The sequence below is a fragment of the Dama dama genome, chromosome 6 (assembly GCF_033118175.1).
Source record: "Dama dama isolate Ldn47 chromosome 6, ASM3311817v1, whole genome shotgun sequence".
Lineage (NCBI taxonomy): Eukaryota > Metazoa > Chordata > Mammalia > Artiodactyla > Cervidae > Dama > Dama dama.
In genome coordinates this window covers 31,628,208-31,645,829 of record NC_083686.1, presented here as the reverse complement: position 1 = coordinate 31,645,829, position 17,622 = coordinate 31,628,208, and the positions used below count along the sequence as shown (strand labels likewise).

At 36.5% G+C, this 17,622-nt stretch overlaps 1 protein-coding gene across 5 annotated transcripts; it reads right to left on the bottom strand.

Moving 5' to 3' along the window:
* Positions 1-471: 471 nt before the first annotated feature.
* Positions 472-16,415, bottom strand: LOC133058842 (UDP-glucuronosyltransferase 2B18-like). Of its 5 annotated transcripts, none has more exons than XM_061145849.1 (7): positions 15,817-16,415; positions 15,675-15,720; positions 14,679-14,827; positions 9,664-9,795; positions 7,068-7,155; positions 5,744-5,963; positions 472-970 (listed from the first exon to the last, which is right to left on the bottom strand). In XM_061145849.1, the coding sequence occupies exons 1-7, from the start codon at positions 16,390-16,392 to the stop codon at positions 691-693; spliced, it is 1,491 nt and encodes a 496-aa protein (XP_061001832.1). In that variant the 5' UTR covers positions 16,393-16,415; the 3' UTR covers positions 472-690. The 5 variants fall into 5 exon arrangements, with proteins under 5 accessions (XP_061001832.1, XP_061001835.1, XP_061001834.1 ...); XM_061145852.1 differs by having other exon boundaries at positions 16,240-16,415; XM_061145851.1 differs by having other exon boundaries at positions 15,675-15,944; positions 16,240-16,379.
* Between the last annotated feature and the right edge of the window lie 1,207 nt (positions 16,416-17,622).

Genomic DNA, 17,622 nt, shown 5'->3' with positions numbered 1-17,622 from the left:
TAGTTGCTGTAGTTCTAATTCCACAAACACTCTTCTGGGAAATGAGTTAAATTGGATGAAGTCAAATGTCTTGCCATAACTTTAAGAAGTGATACTGAGGCTGGATGTGCAGTAAAATGAAGAACTGTTAATGGCCTCTCAAATAAAACTAAAAGATATATCTTTTTACAGAATTCCAATTATTGAGCAATTTTTATAGCAAGGATAAACTAAAAATTCTACATCAAAATGAAGTTAAGAATTCTGAATATCTACAAAATAATGTGGATGCTATGAGTAGACTTGCTATTGTCCTTGTTTTTACTCTCGGTATGTTAAACAATTACATTTGTTATCTTCTTTTTAGTACAACTTTATTTTATTTTATTTTTTTTAATTTTTTTTTTTTTTTATTAGTTGGAGGCTAATTACTTCACAACATTTCAGTGGGTTTTGTCATACATTGATATGAATCAGCCATAGATTTACATGTATAATTTCAATATATAAGCTTATAGTTTTATTTTCATTTAATTTTTTGCCAGTGTTTTTCCTTGGCAAGCCATATATCTAACTCAGGTAGAAAATCCCTTGAAAGTGAAGTTTGTATTTTGTCACAAGAGGATGGGAAATTTTTCATAATTTCTCCTACTAGAATAAACTGGAGGAGTGCTATCTACGGGGCAAACTTGCCTGAGGTCTCAGAAACAGCTAGTCTCGTTTCCTTTTCTTTCCTTTGCCAGCAAACTTCCGGTAACACAACAGGCAACACTTTGTGATGACAAATGCAGCAGTTGCCACACAGGCCAGCAGGAACCCGATCACGTCCAGAGAGTGGTACTGGAACCAGGTGAGGTCATGGATAGCTGGCCTCAGGTGCTTGGCTCCTTTGTGGCGCATGACGAACTCAATCCAGAAGACTGCTCGGTCCAGGGGCTTTACAGGCTGATCATGCTGAATGGCTGATAACCTCATCACATTCTCTTTGTAGCTGAAGGAAAATCAAACAGACATCGATATATAGAATGAGCTATAATTGAAAATTTGTGAAATTTTCTTGCAGATGGAAACAAAGAATGCATCACTGACTTAAAGAAAAATAGGTAATTTTCCTGTGAAGTGATTCTTGAGATCTTAGCTTAAGAGCTAGGACTTCTTAAATGTATAGCATTTCAAGCTACAAAGGAAAGAAAGAAAATGGGAAGGGTTTGTGTAGTCTAAAGAATGGAATGAATTAAGTCCTCAAAGGAAAGAAAACAACAACAACAAAAATCAAGATTTGTTGTTCAAAGTTTGAATTATCTAGTAAAGACCTGATAGAAATGTGTTAAAATGCTGTCATAATCCAGAGATAGCAGGAAAGTCTATGATGAGGTTCCAAGACATGTCTAGGCAGGGCTGATCTTACTATAGTGAAGTAGTATTCCAAAGTGTTGAAGTGGATTGTCTGTGCTTGATTCCTGATTCTGACATTTATCTTGTTGGCTGCTTTTTAAATTCTTTTTGTCCCACAGTTTTATTTGCTTTAAGTTTATTAAATTTTAAAAGCTTTGTTATTTTTAAAACTTTTATTTTTATATTGGAAGGGCCATTCATGATATAATCTATTCCTCAGTTTTTCATTTTTCTATGGAATGGATAGGAATAGTACCCTATCTAATTATTTTGAGATAATTTTTTTAAGATATTTTGAGAATATTGTATTGATTCTTGGAGGCATTCCTAGTATACTTGCAGTAAATACTTGCTAGCATTGTTGTTGTGGTTCTTGTTCTAAAAGACTCTGGAGAAGGCTCAACATTTTACTTCCAGGCACTGCAATTACATTCATTTCTACTGTTAAAATGATAATGGACTAATAGACAAGAAAGAAGGGAGAATAAAGAGATATAGCTCAAGAACTCTAAATCACAAAGTGTTACAAGATGACACTGTAAGCAATAACAATGGAGGCAACGTCTCTCCCTTTTCTGTCAAAACACAGGAGGAGTGCTGTGTTTTTGAGAGGATTGCAGTAATCTGGAAATAATTTTGTAATATGATAGGAATAGGCTCCAATAAAGAAGTTACTTAATATGTGTTAAGTAACAGTAAGTTTGACTTTTCATTCTGTTCATGGAGTTCTCCAGGCAAGAATACTGGAGTGGTTTGCCATTCTCTTCTCCAGTGTACCACTTCTTGTTATAACTCTCTGCCACGACCTGTCTGTCTTGGGTGGCCTTACACAGCATGGCTCAGAGCTTCATTGAGTTCACTAGCCCCTTCACCACAACAGAATGTGATCATTTTTGTTAGCTTTCTGTGATTGTGGTTCTGTTTCTGGAAGCTACGGAATTGTAGATGTCCTTTTCATGATAGGGAATTGAAATGCTAAGTAGGAAGTCAAGAGATACCTGGAGCATTGGGCAAGTTTGGTCTTGAAGTGCAAAATGAAGCAGGGCAAAGGCTAACAGAGTTTTGTCAAGAGAACACACTGGTCATAGCAAAAACGTTTATCCAGCAACACAAGAGACAACTCTACATATGGAAATCACCAAATGGTCAGAATCAAAATCAGACTGATTATATTCTTTGCACCGAAAATGGAGAAGTTCTGTACTCTCAGGGGGAAAAAAAAAAAAAAAAGAGAAGAAACACAAGAAGGCAATGTGGTTGTCTGAGAAGTCTTTATAAATAGCTGAGAAAAGAAGAAAAGCAAAAGGCAAGGAAGAAAGGGAAAGATATACCCAACTGAATGCAGCGTTCCAGGGAATGCAAAGTTCCAGGCCATTTAAGTGAACAAAGCAAAGAATCAGAGGAAAACAATAGAATGGGAAAGACTAGAAATCTCTTAAAAAAAAATTGGAGCTATCAAGGGAACATTTCATGCTAGGATGGGTACAATAAAGGATAGAAATGGTAAGGACCTAACAGAAGCAGAAGAGATTAAGAAGAGGTAGCAAGAATACACAGAAGAACTGTAAAAAAATATTAATGTGACCTGGATAACCACAATGGTGTAGTCACTTACCTAGAGCTTAAAAGTCAACATTCAGAAAACTAAGATCATGGCATCCTGTCCCATCACTTCAGGGTAATTAGAAAGGAAAAAAGTTGAAATGGAGACAGATATTATTTTCTTAGGCTCCAAAATCACTGGGGATGGTGACTGCAGCCATGAAGTTAAGACATGCTTGCTCCTTGGAAGGAAAGCTATAGCAAACATAGACAGCATATTAAAAAGCAGAGACATCACTTTGCTGATAAAGGCCCATATAGCCAAAGTATGGTTTTTCCAGTAGTCGTGTACAGACATGAGAGTTGAACCATGAAGAAGGCAGAACGCTGAAAAATTGATACTTTTGAATTGGTGAAGACTCTTGAGAGTCACTTGAGGAAACTAAAGTGAGGAGACTCACTTGAGGAGACCAAACTTGCAAGGAGATAAAACCAGTCAATCCTATAGGAAATCAACTCTGAATATTCATTGGAAGGATTGATGCTGAAGTTCTGATACTTTGGCCATGTGATGCAAAGAGCCAAATCATTGGAAAAGACCTTGATGCTGGGAAAAATTGAGGGCAGAAGGAGGAGCGGGCAGCAGAGGATGAGATGGTTAGACAGCATCACCAACTCAATGGACATGAGTTTGACCAAACTCCAGGAGATAGTGAAGGACAGGGAACCCTGGCATGCTCCAGTCCATCGGGTCACAAAGAGTTGGCTAAAACTTAGTGATTGAACAACTACCACAACAACGGTAACAACAGTATGTTACTAAACACAATAAGTAGCAGATCATGAATATTCAGTATATAGCAGGTAATAAATCACCTTCATTTTTTGACACCAGTTTTACATTATTAAGTAAAAATCAATAAAGATACTAGGTAGATGCACATTTATATAAAACCGGCAAATGAAATGTCTATTTCTTTTAAAAAAGGGAAAAATAATGTAATATTTTTGCTGTTCATTTAAATAAGCCATGAAATTAAAGGACGCTTACTCCTTGGAAGGAAAGTTATTACCAAACTAGATAACATATTAGAAAGCAGAGACATTATTTTGTCAACAAGGTCTGTTTAGTCAAGGCTATGGTTTTTCCAGTAGTCATGTATGGGTGTGAGAGCTGGACTATAAAGAAGGCTGAGTGCTGAAGAATTGATACTTTTGAACTGTGGTGTTGGAGTAGACTCTTGACAGTCCCTTGGACTGCAAGGAGATCCAACCAGTCCATTCTAAAGGAGATCAGTCCTGGTTGTTCATTGGAAGGACTGATGCTGAAGCTGAAACTCCAATACTTTGGCCACCTGATGAGAAGAGCTGACTCATTTGAAAAGACCCCGATGCTGGGAAAGAATGAGGGCAGGAGGAGAAGGGGATGACAGAGGATGAGATGGTTGGATGGCATCACTGACTCAATGGACATGAGTTTGGGTAGGCTCTGGGAGTTGGTGATGGACAAGGAGGCCTGGCATGCTGCAGTTCATGGGATCGCAAAGAATCGGACATGACTGAGCAACTGAACTGAACTGAATGTAGTATCTTTGCTGTTCACTTAGGACAATAGCTGTGCTAAGATTAAATTTACATAACACTGCTTATAAAACACAGATACACACTGTGCTACTATTACTGACAAATTCTCAAAATGTTTTCTTTATAAAGGCATTATGAATAAAGGGGAAACATATATATCATAGTTGTGATATTAATTTAATTGTGTTACTGAAATTCATGTATTTTCTGAAGTGATTTGGAAATCATTTTTGGTTTCATAAATTTGATTTTAAACAGTAATATCTCAAAATACCTCTTCAAATAAGACAAAAACAAGGACAATGAAAGGAACTCAGAATACACCTACCTTTGTAAATAGTATCTACATAGCTGTAATTGAATAAATCAAAATGTTTTCATTGTTTACCATTTATCAGTGATAGAATCAGAATATTATCACAGACTTGCAGACATAGAGAACAATTCATTGGTTACCATATTTGGGGGAGTAGAAATGTATGGGTGGGAGAGTAGGAGGCAAAAGCTATTGAGAATATATAAGCTTAAGGATGCATTGAACAACACTGAAAATAGAACCAATATTTTCTACTAGTTTTAAATGGAAAATAATAGTTAAAAATTGTGTAAATTTTTAAAAGAGAACTATCCCAACTTATCACTTCCAAGTCTATTATGTTTAAATTTTATAATTCTTCCAAACAAGGCAAAAATGGTAACAATCAAAAAGCCCAAGAATACACCTAAATTTATAAATAGTATTTTCACAGTTGAAACTGGCTAATCAGAAAGTACTAGCTGTTTACCATTTATCAGTGATTGGGTCTAAATATTAGCATAGAAAACTTGGAAAATATTGAAGGTAATGGGAATTTCAGGTTGATTATATCAAGGTTGTTTACTGAAAATAAATTGTTAGAAGAGATTAAAACATTTTTGGAATTCACTTTCTGAAAGAAAGTAAAGTGGACATCTATATTTCCCTACATTAACTTTGTTCTCAATGCTTCTTAATTCTTCTATTAACATTTCAGTGATTCTTCTCATTCTAATGATTAGATCTTTCAAAATTTTTCCACTCTCTTTAAACCACTGACAAACCTTTCCCATAAAACCATGAAAAAATATTAATGTGACACTCACAATAGGTTATTGATGACTGATTTGAGTGAATCTTACTCCTCATTGTGTTTATGTGAAGACTAATGAGTCTTCATATGAGAACTTCCCCAGAAAGAGTATCTAGTGAAAAAAATATACTCACGAAGGATTATTAATGACTTCCTTCAATGCATTGAGCAAATCTCCTGTTGACATTGTTTCCAAGTCCAATCTGACAGCTGCTCCCTTGGCCATCATGTGAACAATGTTATGAGGTTGATCAGCAAACAAAGGAAGGCCCACCATAGGGATCCCATGGTAGATGGCCTCATAAATGCCATTGCTTCCACCATGAGTTACAAAGGCTTTGGTTTTTGGATGACCTAGGATTGAGTGAATTTCAATAAAATTATTAACTTTAAGTCTTAGATATAAATTGAGAAAAGTGCATTATAAGGTAACTGAAGGAAACAGTGTCTTCAATAACATATTATTACACATATGAAAGTCCTTTTAAATTCCTTTCAGAACTCAGAGAAGTAGCTGCTGAATCTGCTGAAGGGGTAAATGAAGACTTCATGAAAGAAGTGCTGAGTCACTTAGACTTTACAAATGAATCCAGGATTGGCAGATGAATAGCTTGAAAGAGCATTCTGGGTAAAAAAAAAAAAAAAAAAAAAACCACGTGTGCAGAAAAAGAGGATGGCATGTCAGAAATTATTCTCTTAAAGATATAGTGGAGTTATCTAGTCTGATTAGGAATGGTGTCAGGGAAAGACAAGGGTAATGGTAGAGGCACTGCAACCAGAGGAAGGAAAAGTAACCTTTTATCTTGGAGTGTTTTATCATCTCATAAAAATGATTATGACTTTTTTTCTTACAGAAATTGAAGAGTCACTGGTAATAAAAGGAGAGTTCTTATTTTCAGTAGCATTCAGCATACCTCTACAGAGGGGAAAAGATAGATGTGACGAAAGAATTCAGAGACAGAACAACAATCCAAGAAGTTATTGAAAAGTTCACAGTGAGAAACAATTACAGCTAAAGATTCTGGTCATAAGGGATATGACCGTGTATAGCAAAATGCCAATTATTATGGGTGTGTATACTCAGTCGCTCAGTCTTCTCCAACTCTTTGTGACCCCATGAACAGAAGCTCGCCAGGCTCCTCTGTTCATGGGATTTTACAGAGAAAAATATTGAATGGGTGGCCATTTCCTTCTCCAAAGGATCTTGGGGACCCATGGATAGAACCCACTTCTCCTGCATCTCTTGCACTGGCAGGCAGATTCTTTACCACTGAGCAGACTGGGAAGCTCTGTCAACTGTCCCCATTTCCCCCCTAGCATAGTAAATAGAAATAAAGCAGTAAAGTTTTCTTTTCAAGTGTTTCAATAATTCTCTATATATTTGTTTCCCATTGAATTACTATTACTCAGCTCAGCTGTTATTCATGTTTTCAATATTTTTTTCCTGCCAAGTCTTACCAAGAAGGTCGTTTTGGGGGATCCACTTAAACAGCTGAGTATTGGGCCCTAGGGTGTCTGGTTTCTTGCCATCATATCTCCATAGAACCTGTTAAGGTAAAGGTAATACCTTATTCTATGAGTTGAATTTCAAAGTTACAGCATTAGAATTCTAAAGCAATCATAACACATAATTACATGTCTTCAATGTGACATGTAAGAAAATGAGGACATATTAAGTAATGATAACTATTAATACACTAACATAAACAGGAATATGTACATTTGATATACACATGATGGCAAAGACAAATGAGATTTTCAATGACCAATTCAGATACTTAAAAAGTTACTAGGTGGTCTTGTTTTTAGTATAAAAAGATAGTTGTTTGTTTGTTTCAGTCACTAAGTCATGTCCAACTCTTTGTGACCCCAATGGACCGTAGCCTGCTAGGCTCCTCTGTCCATGGGATAGATAGTGGCTGATTTCAAATAACCTACACACTTATTTGCTTTCTTTATATACTAGCTCTCATTTTCAAATATTCACTCATTTATTTCTTTTTGGCTGTTATGGAAGAGATTTTATCAACTTTATATATAACAAGTTATTTTATTAGAATTTCATATATTTTGATTATAAAGAGGAAAATGCGTGCATTGGCCACTTAAGAGAAATAAATATTTTTGCTTATTTATAAATTATTAATAAGCTAATTACTGTTGCCTAGAAAGTGTACTTCATTTAGATTACAATTTTTTAGCACTTCTTCCAAAAACAATGACAACTGTAAATTTTCAACATGAATCCAAGGTATTACCACTATTACTAGGTTTAGAATGCTTTACCTTTGGAAAAGAAGAGCCAGTTGGTAATTTGTGACAAAAGACTGTTGAAAAAGTTCTAAAACTGTGACATTAAATCTTATTCAACAGATCCTGGAAACTTCAACATTGAAGCACAAAGCATTGACTTCATTGATTAATGTGGTCTCTAGGTTCAGTCTCTAGGTCTCCTGGGCTTTCCCTGTAGCTCAGTTGGTAAAGAATCTGCCTACAATGCAGAAGACCCAGGTTTGATTCGTGGGTTGGGAAGATCCCTTGGAAAAGGAAACGAAAACCCACTCTAGTATTCTTGCCTGGAGAATCTCATGAACAGTAGCCTGCCAGGCTCCTTTGTCCTTGGGGTTCCAAGAGTTGGACACAACTTAGCAACTAAACCACCACCACCAGGTCCAGTGTCAAAATAAGGAACAATTTTGGAATTCCAAGCAATTCTTATAAACTGGATTATAATTTGCTAGTGTTTAACTTCTACTTCCCTGGGCTTAGATGGTGACTTAGATGGTAAAGCATCTGCCTGCAATGCGGGAGACCCAGGTTCTATCCCTGGGTTGGGAAGATCCCCTGGAGAAGGAAATGGCAATCCACTCCAGTACTCTTGACTGGAAAATTCCGTGGATGAAGGAGCCTGGTAGGCTACAGTCCATGGGGTCGCAAAGAGCCGGACACGATTGAGCGACTTCACTAACTTCTACTTGCTCTGTGAATGAATGTAAAGTAAGTCTTTAATTTTTCAGCAAAATTAACCATAGGCTATTATTGAAGTCTATCTGATAGCAAACATAAAGTAGTTCACAATTAAACAAAGAATCAAGGGATATCTTATACATTAGAAAATAAATTGCTACTATATATTATGGGGAAAAGGAGGCAGCTGAACTTCTCCATGCCAGTCTTCTTTATACTTGACTGCTTCTTATATCCCTTCTCCCCTCCTCAATCAGAAGGAGTAACGTGATAGTTTAGAAGCAGAGTTCAGTAAGGGCCAGATTTCACAATGCATAGGATTCACATTAAGGGCAGAACCCTGTCTTCACACTTTCTCTTTGATCTTCCTGGCTCAGACTTTGGACGTTCACAGTTAGCCAGGAAGGCTGATGTTCCTCTTTCCCTAAGTCACTGTGACTGGATGGGATCTAAAGGAAGCTTGGGGAGTCCTGGTCATCTTTTCTCTGAATAGTTCCCTGAAAAGCATAGTGAATAGGGCTGTTTTAAAATGTAGGGGAAATAAAAGGGACCAGGATTATCTGGGGAGTACAAATTGCATGGAACTTTTCAGGCTTTTATCCCTATTACTTAACATGATTGTTCTATTATGCTTACTGTTACATTTTAACTTCTGAGAACATCTGTTATGTGTATCATGTCCTCAGGAGTCCTTCAAGGAAAAGGAACAAATGTCAGGCAGAATTTGCTGGTTTCTTTTCCTACCCACAATACCATTAAAATATCCAAATTCACACTGCATCTCTAAATATCATCATTTTGATTATAGTATCAATCTAAAATTATTATCTATCAAAGACAGTCCCTGCATAGCTATAGCACCTGTCATGTATAGTCTGGTTTATACATATATATACATATATGTATATGATGCATATATATATATGATGCATATATATATGATGCATATATATATATATATACACTCATATATGAGATAAATTGGAGCTACCATATTAGTTACCTTTCTGGCAGAAAAACCAGACCTTTTATACAGTTTTTTACAGACTCATTAAATAGTTATCCACTATTAAGTTACTGTGTGTACCTTTTGTGGTATCTGGGCAAGAGCTGATGCAATCACATTAGCTCTTTCTTCTGACATGTTACTGACCATTGACCCCAAGGAAAACACCACAATACCATTTTCTCCAGAGGTCTGCACATACTCTTCCATTTCCTGTGGAAAAAAAAGAATTTGTTCCATCACAAAAGAGCAGCAGCATAGCAGACATTATTTAAGGGATTGATGAAAGTAACTAAAGAGAGAAAATAAGATATAGTCTGAAGATATTAGAGTAGTGGCTTCTTAAAAAATATTTTAGAAGGACACACATAACATAAAATTTACTTAATCATTCCTAAATGTATAGTATAGTAGTGTAAATTATATTCACACCATGCAGCCAATCTCCAGAACTTTTTCATCTGGCAGAACCGGAAGTCTATGCTCATTAAAAAACTCCGTTCCCTCTTTCTCTAGCCTCTGGCAAGTTTCATACTACCCTGTGTTTCTGCAAATGTAACTAGTCTGGATACTTCTTATAGGTTAAATCCTATAGTATTTGTCTTTTTCTGATTGGTTTATTTCACTCAGCATAAGGTTCATTTATGTTGTGACGTGTCAGAATTTCCTTTTAAAGATAAGCAATATTTCATCATTGTGCATATGACATTTTATCTATTGTTTTGTCTCTTGATGGACACTTGGGTTGCCCAACTTCTTGGGTCCTGTGAATAGTTTTACTTAGACATTGTGCAAACATTTCACCCAGAGGAAGTGCTGAGCTGCATAGATAGGTTTTATACTAGAAAGTGTACATTATTCTTACCACATGCTATATAGCTAGTTTATAGACTGATTCCCTTTCCCTGCACCCCACTACGTTCTTGAACATGCTAACTTCGCATCTTGGACTTTGGTCACATATGCTAATAAATATTTAACACTAAAAAATATTTTAAAATATCTTGAGTAAACTATATTTTCAGTAATGACTGTTTTTTGTTTTTTTTGTTTTTGTTTTTGTTTTTTAACATACTTCATCCCTTGGAAGTACTTGGAGGGAAATTGTTCACATGAGGTCATTTCTTTTATTATGTATAATTGTGCAAAGATGTTTGTGTATAAGCAGGAAATGAGATAGAGCCAGTACACAGTAGTGACAAGGAGGTACTGTTAAATAGTATTTTACTCAGACTCTGCATCAGTTATGTTGTTAATTACTAGCATAGATTTTTAGAAGCTACACTGCAGGATTTAATTCATCTGTAATTCCTTATTATTATAGGTCTACTAAATCATTTATATTCCAGGAAGATTTTTTGAGAACTATTTTAGGTTAGTCATTAGTACTTCATTTCCCTATTCAGTTCAGTTCAGTCGCTCAGTCATGTCCGACTCTTTGCGACCCCATGAACTGCAGCACACCAGGCCTCCCTGTCCATCACAAACTCCCGGAGTTTACTCAAACTCATGCCCATTGAGTCAGTGATGTCATCCAGCCATCTCATCCTCTGTCGTCCCCTTCTCCTCCTGCTCCCAATCCCTCCCAGCATCAGGGTCTTTCCCAATGAGTCAACTCTTCACATGAGGTGGCCAAAGTGCTGGAGTTTCAGCTTCAGCATCAGTCCTTCCAGTGAACACCCAGGACTGATGTCCTTTAGGATGGACTGGTTGGATCTCCTTGCAGTCCAAGGGACTCTCAAGAGTTGTCTCCATCACCACAGTTCATAAGCATCAGTTCTTCAGCGCTCAGCTTTCTTCACAATCCAACTCTCACATCCATACATGACCACTGGAAAAACCATAGCCTTGACTAAACAGACCTTTGTTGGCAAAGTAATATCTCTGCTTTTTAATACACTGTCTAGGTTGGTCATAACTTTCCTTCCAAGGAGTAAGCATCTTTTAATTTCATGGCTGCGATCACCATCTGCAGTGATTTTGGAGCCCAGAAAAATAAAGTCAGCCACTGTTTCCACTGTTTCCCTGTCTATTTGCCGTGAAGTGATGGGACCGGATGCCATGATCTTAGTTTTCTGAATGTTGAGCTTTAAGCCAGCTTTTTACTTTCCTCTTTCACTATATAGTCAACCAATATTCAGCAAGGGAAACAAGAATACCCAATGGGTAAATAATAGTCACTTCTTTATTTTCTGAGAAAATTGAAAAGCAAAAATATGAAATGAAGCTCTTATCTTACACCACTCACAAAAATAACTCAGAATGAATCAAAGATTTAAGCATAAGACCAGATATTATGACACTCCTACCTACAAGAAAACAGGAATGAAACTCCCTACATTTGATTTTGAAAATGATTTTTGATATGATATCACAACCACAATAAAAGAAAAAAAATCAACAAATTGGACTATGTCAAACTTAAAAGTTTCTTCATAACAAAAGAAACAAACAACAAGATGAAAATGCAACCTGCAGAATGGAACAAAAATGGTTTTGTAACCACATATCGGGCAAGGAGGGTAATATCCAGAATATATACAGAACTCATACTACAAAATTCAATTAAAGAATGGGCAGATTAACAAATTGACATTTTCCAAAGAAAATGTCTAAATGGCCACCAGGTATATGAAAAGATGCTCAATACACTAATCATCAGGGAAATGTATTTCAAAATCACAGTGAGCTATTACCTCACACTTGTAAGAAAGTCTGCAACTAAGAAGAGATGTGTTGTGAGAAGGTAGAGAAAAGTGTCCCACTGTCAGTGGGAATGTAAACTGTTTAGCTCTTAGAGAACACAAAATGAAAGTTCCTAAAATAATTAAAAGTAGATCTTCTGTATGACCAAGCTATCCCATTTCTGGGTATGCAGCCAAAAAAATAAAAATAAAAACAGGATAGCAAAGAGATATATATGCTCCCATGTTTACTGTAGCATTATTCACAATAGGTAGGAAACAACTTATGGGTTGTTGAAAAAAAAGAGGTTTCATACAGACACACTCAGAATGAAATGTTACTCACCCACGAGAAAGAAAGAAATCCTGCCAATTTCGATAACATAGATGGACCTTGAAGACACAGTGCTAAAATTTGTGTTTTACTTCTAATCTTTATCTACTTCTATAATGAAATATGAATTATGACATATATCATGAAAATTGTAATTTTAGCTTTCATTCTTTTTTAACCTTCAGGAAAATCATGACATTTTAATACTTCTTATTTTACTTATTTTATTTATTTATTTATTTTACTTATTTATTTATTTTACTTCTGAATATCTCATTGTAGCTGATTTAGTGCAATTAGCATTTTTATGAAAATATAGATTTATACATACATTCATTTATATTGTTGAAGAAGGTTGTTCATTTTAGCTAGAGCCTTAAAACTTACAAAAATATTTTAGTCATCTTGCTCACCTGATTGCCAAACCTTAAATATTCTTAAAATTAAAAATTTTAACTTAAATATGTTAAATTAAATTAAATTTGCTTTAGTAAACTTTATTAAATTTATTAAATTATTTGCATTAACTTAATTTTTTAATTTAGTAAACTTTTAAAATTTATTTTTTAAAAACTGCATGGGACTTCTCTGATGGCTTAGTGTTAGAAGAATTTGCCTGCAATGCAGGAGATGCAAGTTTGACCCCTGGGTCTTGAAGGTCCCCTGGAGAAGGAAATGTCAACCCACTCCAGTATTCTTGCTTGGGAAATCCCATGGACAGAGGAGCTTGGTGGGCTACAGTCCATGGGATTGCAAAAGAGTTGGACACAAATTAGCGACTAGATAGCAACAATGGGGTATCTACTCCAACAGCTTTCTCAATAATATAATCTTGATTAGGAAAATCATCTCAATTTCAGTAAGATTCTTGGCAAACATTGGGTTAAAGATAGTATGTTATAGTAACAAAATAAGAATAATGAAGATAGTTAATATTTCTTCTGGATCATTAGATGCTACTGACATTTTTTATGTTTCAACTGTACTTACAATTTTTCCCTCAACGACAATGTGAGGTTGCTACCATTATATGATTTAGTCTTGTCCTGTGGGTTTGGGTAGACTCCGGGAGATGATGATGGACAGGGATGCCTGGCGGGCTGTGATTCATGGGGTCACAAAGAGTCAGACACGACTGAGCGACTGAACTGAACTATCTCTATGAAGATGTTGCCAGTATCTTGGACAACCTGCTGAATATTCCCCTTTCCCACACTCTACCCTTTACAATCCAACCCAATGACTACAGCCTGTTTTTTTGTTTGTTTTCTTTTTTTTTAAGGATATGTGACCATATCTCTTTCTTATTCCTTTCAATGTTCTTGCCGGTACTCCTACTAGACGTTTCTAATGTCAATAATTATCTGTTTCCAATTCACCTCACCAGCATTATCAGCCTCTTTACTTAACCCCTTCTTGTTTAGACTGAACGTGGACTTCTTGGGAACTGTCATTCTCTACCTGCTTTTCTTTTCTATCTTCTTCTATCCCTGCCCTATCCCTTCTGTTTACTCATGACCATCTTTCAGATATTCCTATGATTCATGCTGGGTGTTTCTTTAGCACAGTAGTCATTTCTTATTATAAAACTTTTACACATTTTTTATGACTTCCTTGTATTCTGTCTTTCTAGGTGGAGTGTCTGGTGGCAGAAACTGTCTGCACCATTTCTCTATATTAGCACTCTCCAAATAAGTTACATATATAATTATCCTATAATAGGATAATTATGCTATTATAATTATAACTATTAAGTTAATATTAAAATATGCATTATATATTTACTATATTTTTGTATAATAATATAACTATAAATGTCTGATACTTCATTATGTGTTGAATAGTGAAGTCATAATTTAACATATTCTCAAAGTGCCTAGCATATTCTGTTTATGTGATGTTAAGAAATTTCAGATATTTGTGTTGACATAGACATATATCAATTTCTAACTGGAAGTTCACTATATCCAGCTTCCCACATCTGACTCACTGTAATCAAACATTTTAAATAAAGGATACAGCATGATTCCTATTGCAAACACAAAGTTAACAAAGAAGAACAAAGAGGAGCAGGTGACCTTAGGCAGGGGTTTGGCAGGTTTGCAGTGGAGGCCTCCAACAAATTCAACATTTGGTAGCCGTGGGCGAGGAAATGAAAAATCCCAATAGTTTCGAATGAGCCACATTTCAGCTTTCCCCATTGTCTCAACTAATGTAGTGGGCCTTCCTGAAAGTGAAATAAAAACAAAAACAACAACTAATGTTAGATCAAATGAGAATATTGCTGTGTGTGTATATATATTGTGCTTAGTCTCTCAGTCGTGTCTGACTCTCTGCAACCCCATGGACTGCAGCCCTTCAGGCTCCTCCGTCCATGGGGATTCTCCAGGCAAGAATACTGGAGTGGGTTGCCATGCCCTCCTTCAGGGGATCTTCCCAACTCAGGGATGGACCCAGGTCTCCTGCATTGCAGGTGGATTCTTTACCATCTGAGCCACCAGGGAAGCCCATGTTAGGTAAGTTAGGTAAGTTTTATAAAGGACTTTGGGTTGATGTGACCAAATATGTTTCAATGTAACTGTTCTTTGACAAATATACAACATTAGATAGGATGATATGATATAATATAATACTATTTGAAAACTGAACTACACAAGTAGAAACAATTTCTAAATGCTACCTAGGTACTTGAGCTACAAATATGTGTTTAATTATCAGTGTACATGTCTTTATTTACCAAGACATTTTATGAGATTTTTACTGATTCAATTTTTTAAGTTAAAAAAAAGGAGTTTTGTAAGTTGATAGACAGTCACTTGCAAAAGTACTACATGCTTCAAATTGTGGTATATGACTTCCTGGTATCCAGTACTAGTAAAGGGCTACAAGTTTGTACCTCACCCTATAATTGTTTTCATTTCATGATATTTATAAGATTGATGAATATTTTACATTTTTATTTGAATGTTTCACTTATTTAATACAAATTTCAGTGAATTTATATTTACACAAACTCACTTTCCAAGGCTCTATAAAGATAGGACTTAATGCTATCAACTAAACACATGACTTACCTAGTACTTCACTGTAAAACCGATTCCACTTCTTCTCATTGAATGCCTGGAACCAGAAGTCAAAATAGAGTACATATATCATATTTTTGACCCTCTCCATGAATGTCATGTGATCACTTAATTCTGAAAACATAACAGGTACATAGGATGGTGGGAATGGAAGCCTTCCACTCTTCTTTTCAACTGAAGATCCAGGTGAGGAGTAGAGACTGTACATGAATGGTATTTTAAGTATCTCAGCCAGCAGCTCACCACAGGGTCCAACAGCATCTGCAAAAATGACATCAAACCTTTCTTCATGCAGTTTTGTCATAAGTTTCTTATTTGAAACAACTTCTCTACAGATCTCCATTAAAATATCAGAATATTCCCAGAATAAACTTTTCACTGTTGAAAGATGATTCCAAAAGGAATCTCTCACTGCACGTGTCCATTTCCCAACAAAATATTTAAGAAAATCCTCATTTTCTTCTTTAATTAAAGATACAGGGAAAATCTCCAATTTGAGAGAAGATGGTTTTTTGGAATCAATGAAAGTGGTAGCTGAAGGTATCAAAACAGTCACCTCATGACCCCTTGTGACAAGTTCATCCAGAATTGTCTTCATATTCATCCAATGACTATATTCCATTGGCCACACCAGCACCTTTCCACAACTTCCAGAGCTAAAGGAGCAAGTCAGTTGTAGCAGCAGAAGTGAGAGCCACTTCATAGACATCTTGTTTATATGCAGTACTTTAAGCAGGCTATTGCTCAGGCTTATATACAGAAGACATCAATCAGAAGTTAAATTATAACTCTTATGCCTAAAGTAATTAGATTATGCATACAGTCAGCAGATGTGGAAATCAGGTGAAAGGGCAAAGTGTAGAACACTTTGAGATTATGCAGTGTGTTTAATATTGTTTCATCACCACTGTCACCAGTCTAAAAGTTGATGAACTTTTACATGCAAATCAATTATATTATGTAAGAAAGAAGACTAGTGTAAATCACTGTAAGTGAGAGGCTCTTGTGTCTGCCATTTCCTTGACACAGAATTAGAGAAGGGTGACATCAACAAGATGCATGGTTAGGAGGTCCCAACACCTGTATCTTTCACAAAAATAGCAAAAACAATAAATGAACAACTACAAATTACTTTGGGAAATTTCTGGACTATAATGGAGAAGCAGCAGAAACCATGTATATTGCGAAGTCTGAGGATCACCATGTAGAAAAGTGTGGAAAAGAGTTTACCTCTCCCACCCCTTCCTCTAGCTCAGAGGAGCTTGGCACTGCCAGGGATCCCCTCAGAGGGATTTCAGCTCATGGGGAAAAATAGTACAGGGGAATTCCAGCAACCTCATCATCATGACCTTTGCAGCCTTGCTCCTGAGCACTTCCACAGTGCGCACTTACACTGATTCAGTTGACAGAGCTGCCCAGGGTCCCTGCGGCTGTGTCTTTCCTGAGGCTGAAATTTCACTGTGGTGAGACCTGATCTTGGGGTCGAGTCTCCCCATCACTCTGAACCCTGCTTTCCCTGATTGAGGTGTCACAGTGCCTTACCATCTGTGCAACTGGAGTTTCTGATCTGTGCCTTGCCCCCAGATTTGTCTTATAATAACTGTGGCCATGCTGCTGTTTATTTGGGTCTCACCCTGTTAGTCCTAGTCTTGGTTTTGACTGGCCATTACCTAGGCTGAGCTGCTGCTGTTTTACACACCATTCCTGGGTCCTGAGTCATGGCTTTAGCCTGTCATTGCTGGGGCAACAGTGCAGATACTCTGTGCCTCACCATGGGTCCTAGTCAGGGTTCTGATCCACAATTACCATGTTCATACCACTGCTTCTCTGTATCCCAGCCATGGGTCCCAAGTTGTGGCTCTGATAGGTCATTACTAGGAACATACTGCTGATGGTCTGACTTCCTCTGTGGTCAGAAGTGGAGCTTTGACTCATCATC

Excerpts from the sequence above, each read along its gene's own strand:
- LOC133058842 (XM_061145848.1), bottom strand. The coding sequence starts at position 16,392 with ATGTCTATGAAGTGGCTCTCACTTCTGCTGCTACAACTGACTTGCTCC. Across the intron at positions 14,828-15,674 it reads GTTTTACAGTGAAGTACTAG|GAAGGCCCACTACATTAGTT; the intron begins GTAAGTCATGTG and ends TTTCACTTTCAG. Across the intron at positions 5,964-7,067 it reads CCCCCAAAACGACCTTCTTG|GTCATCCAAAAACCAAAGCC; the intron begins GTAAGACTTGGC and ends ACTCAATCCTAG.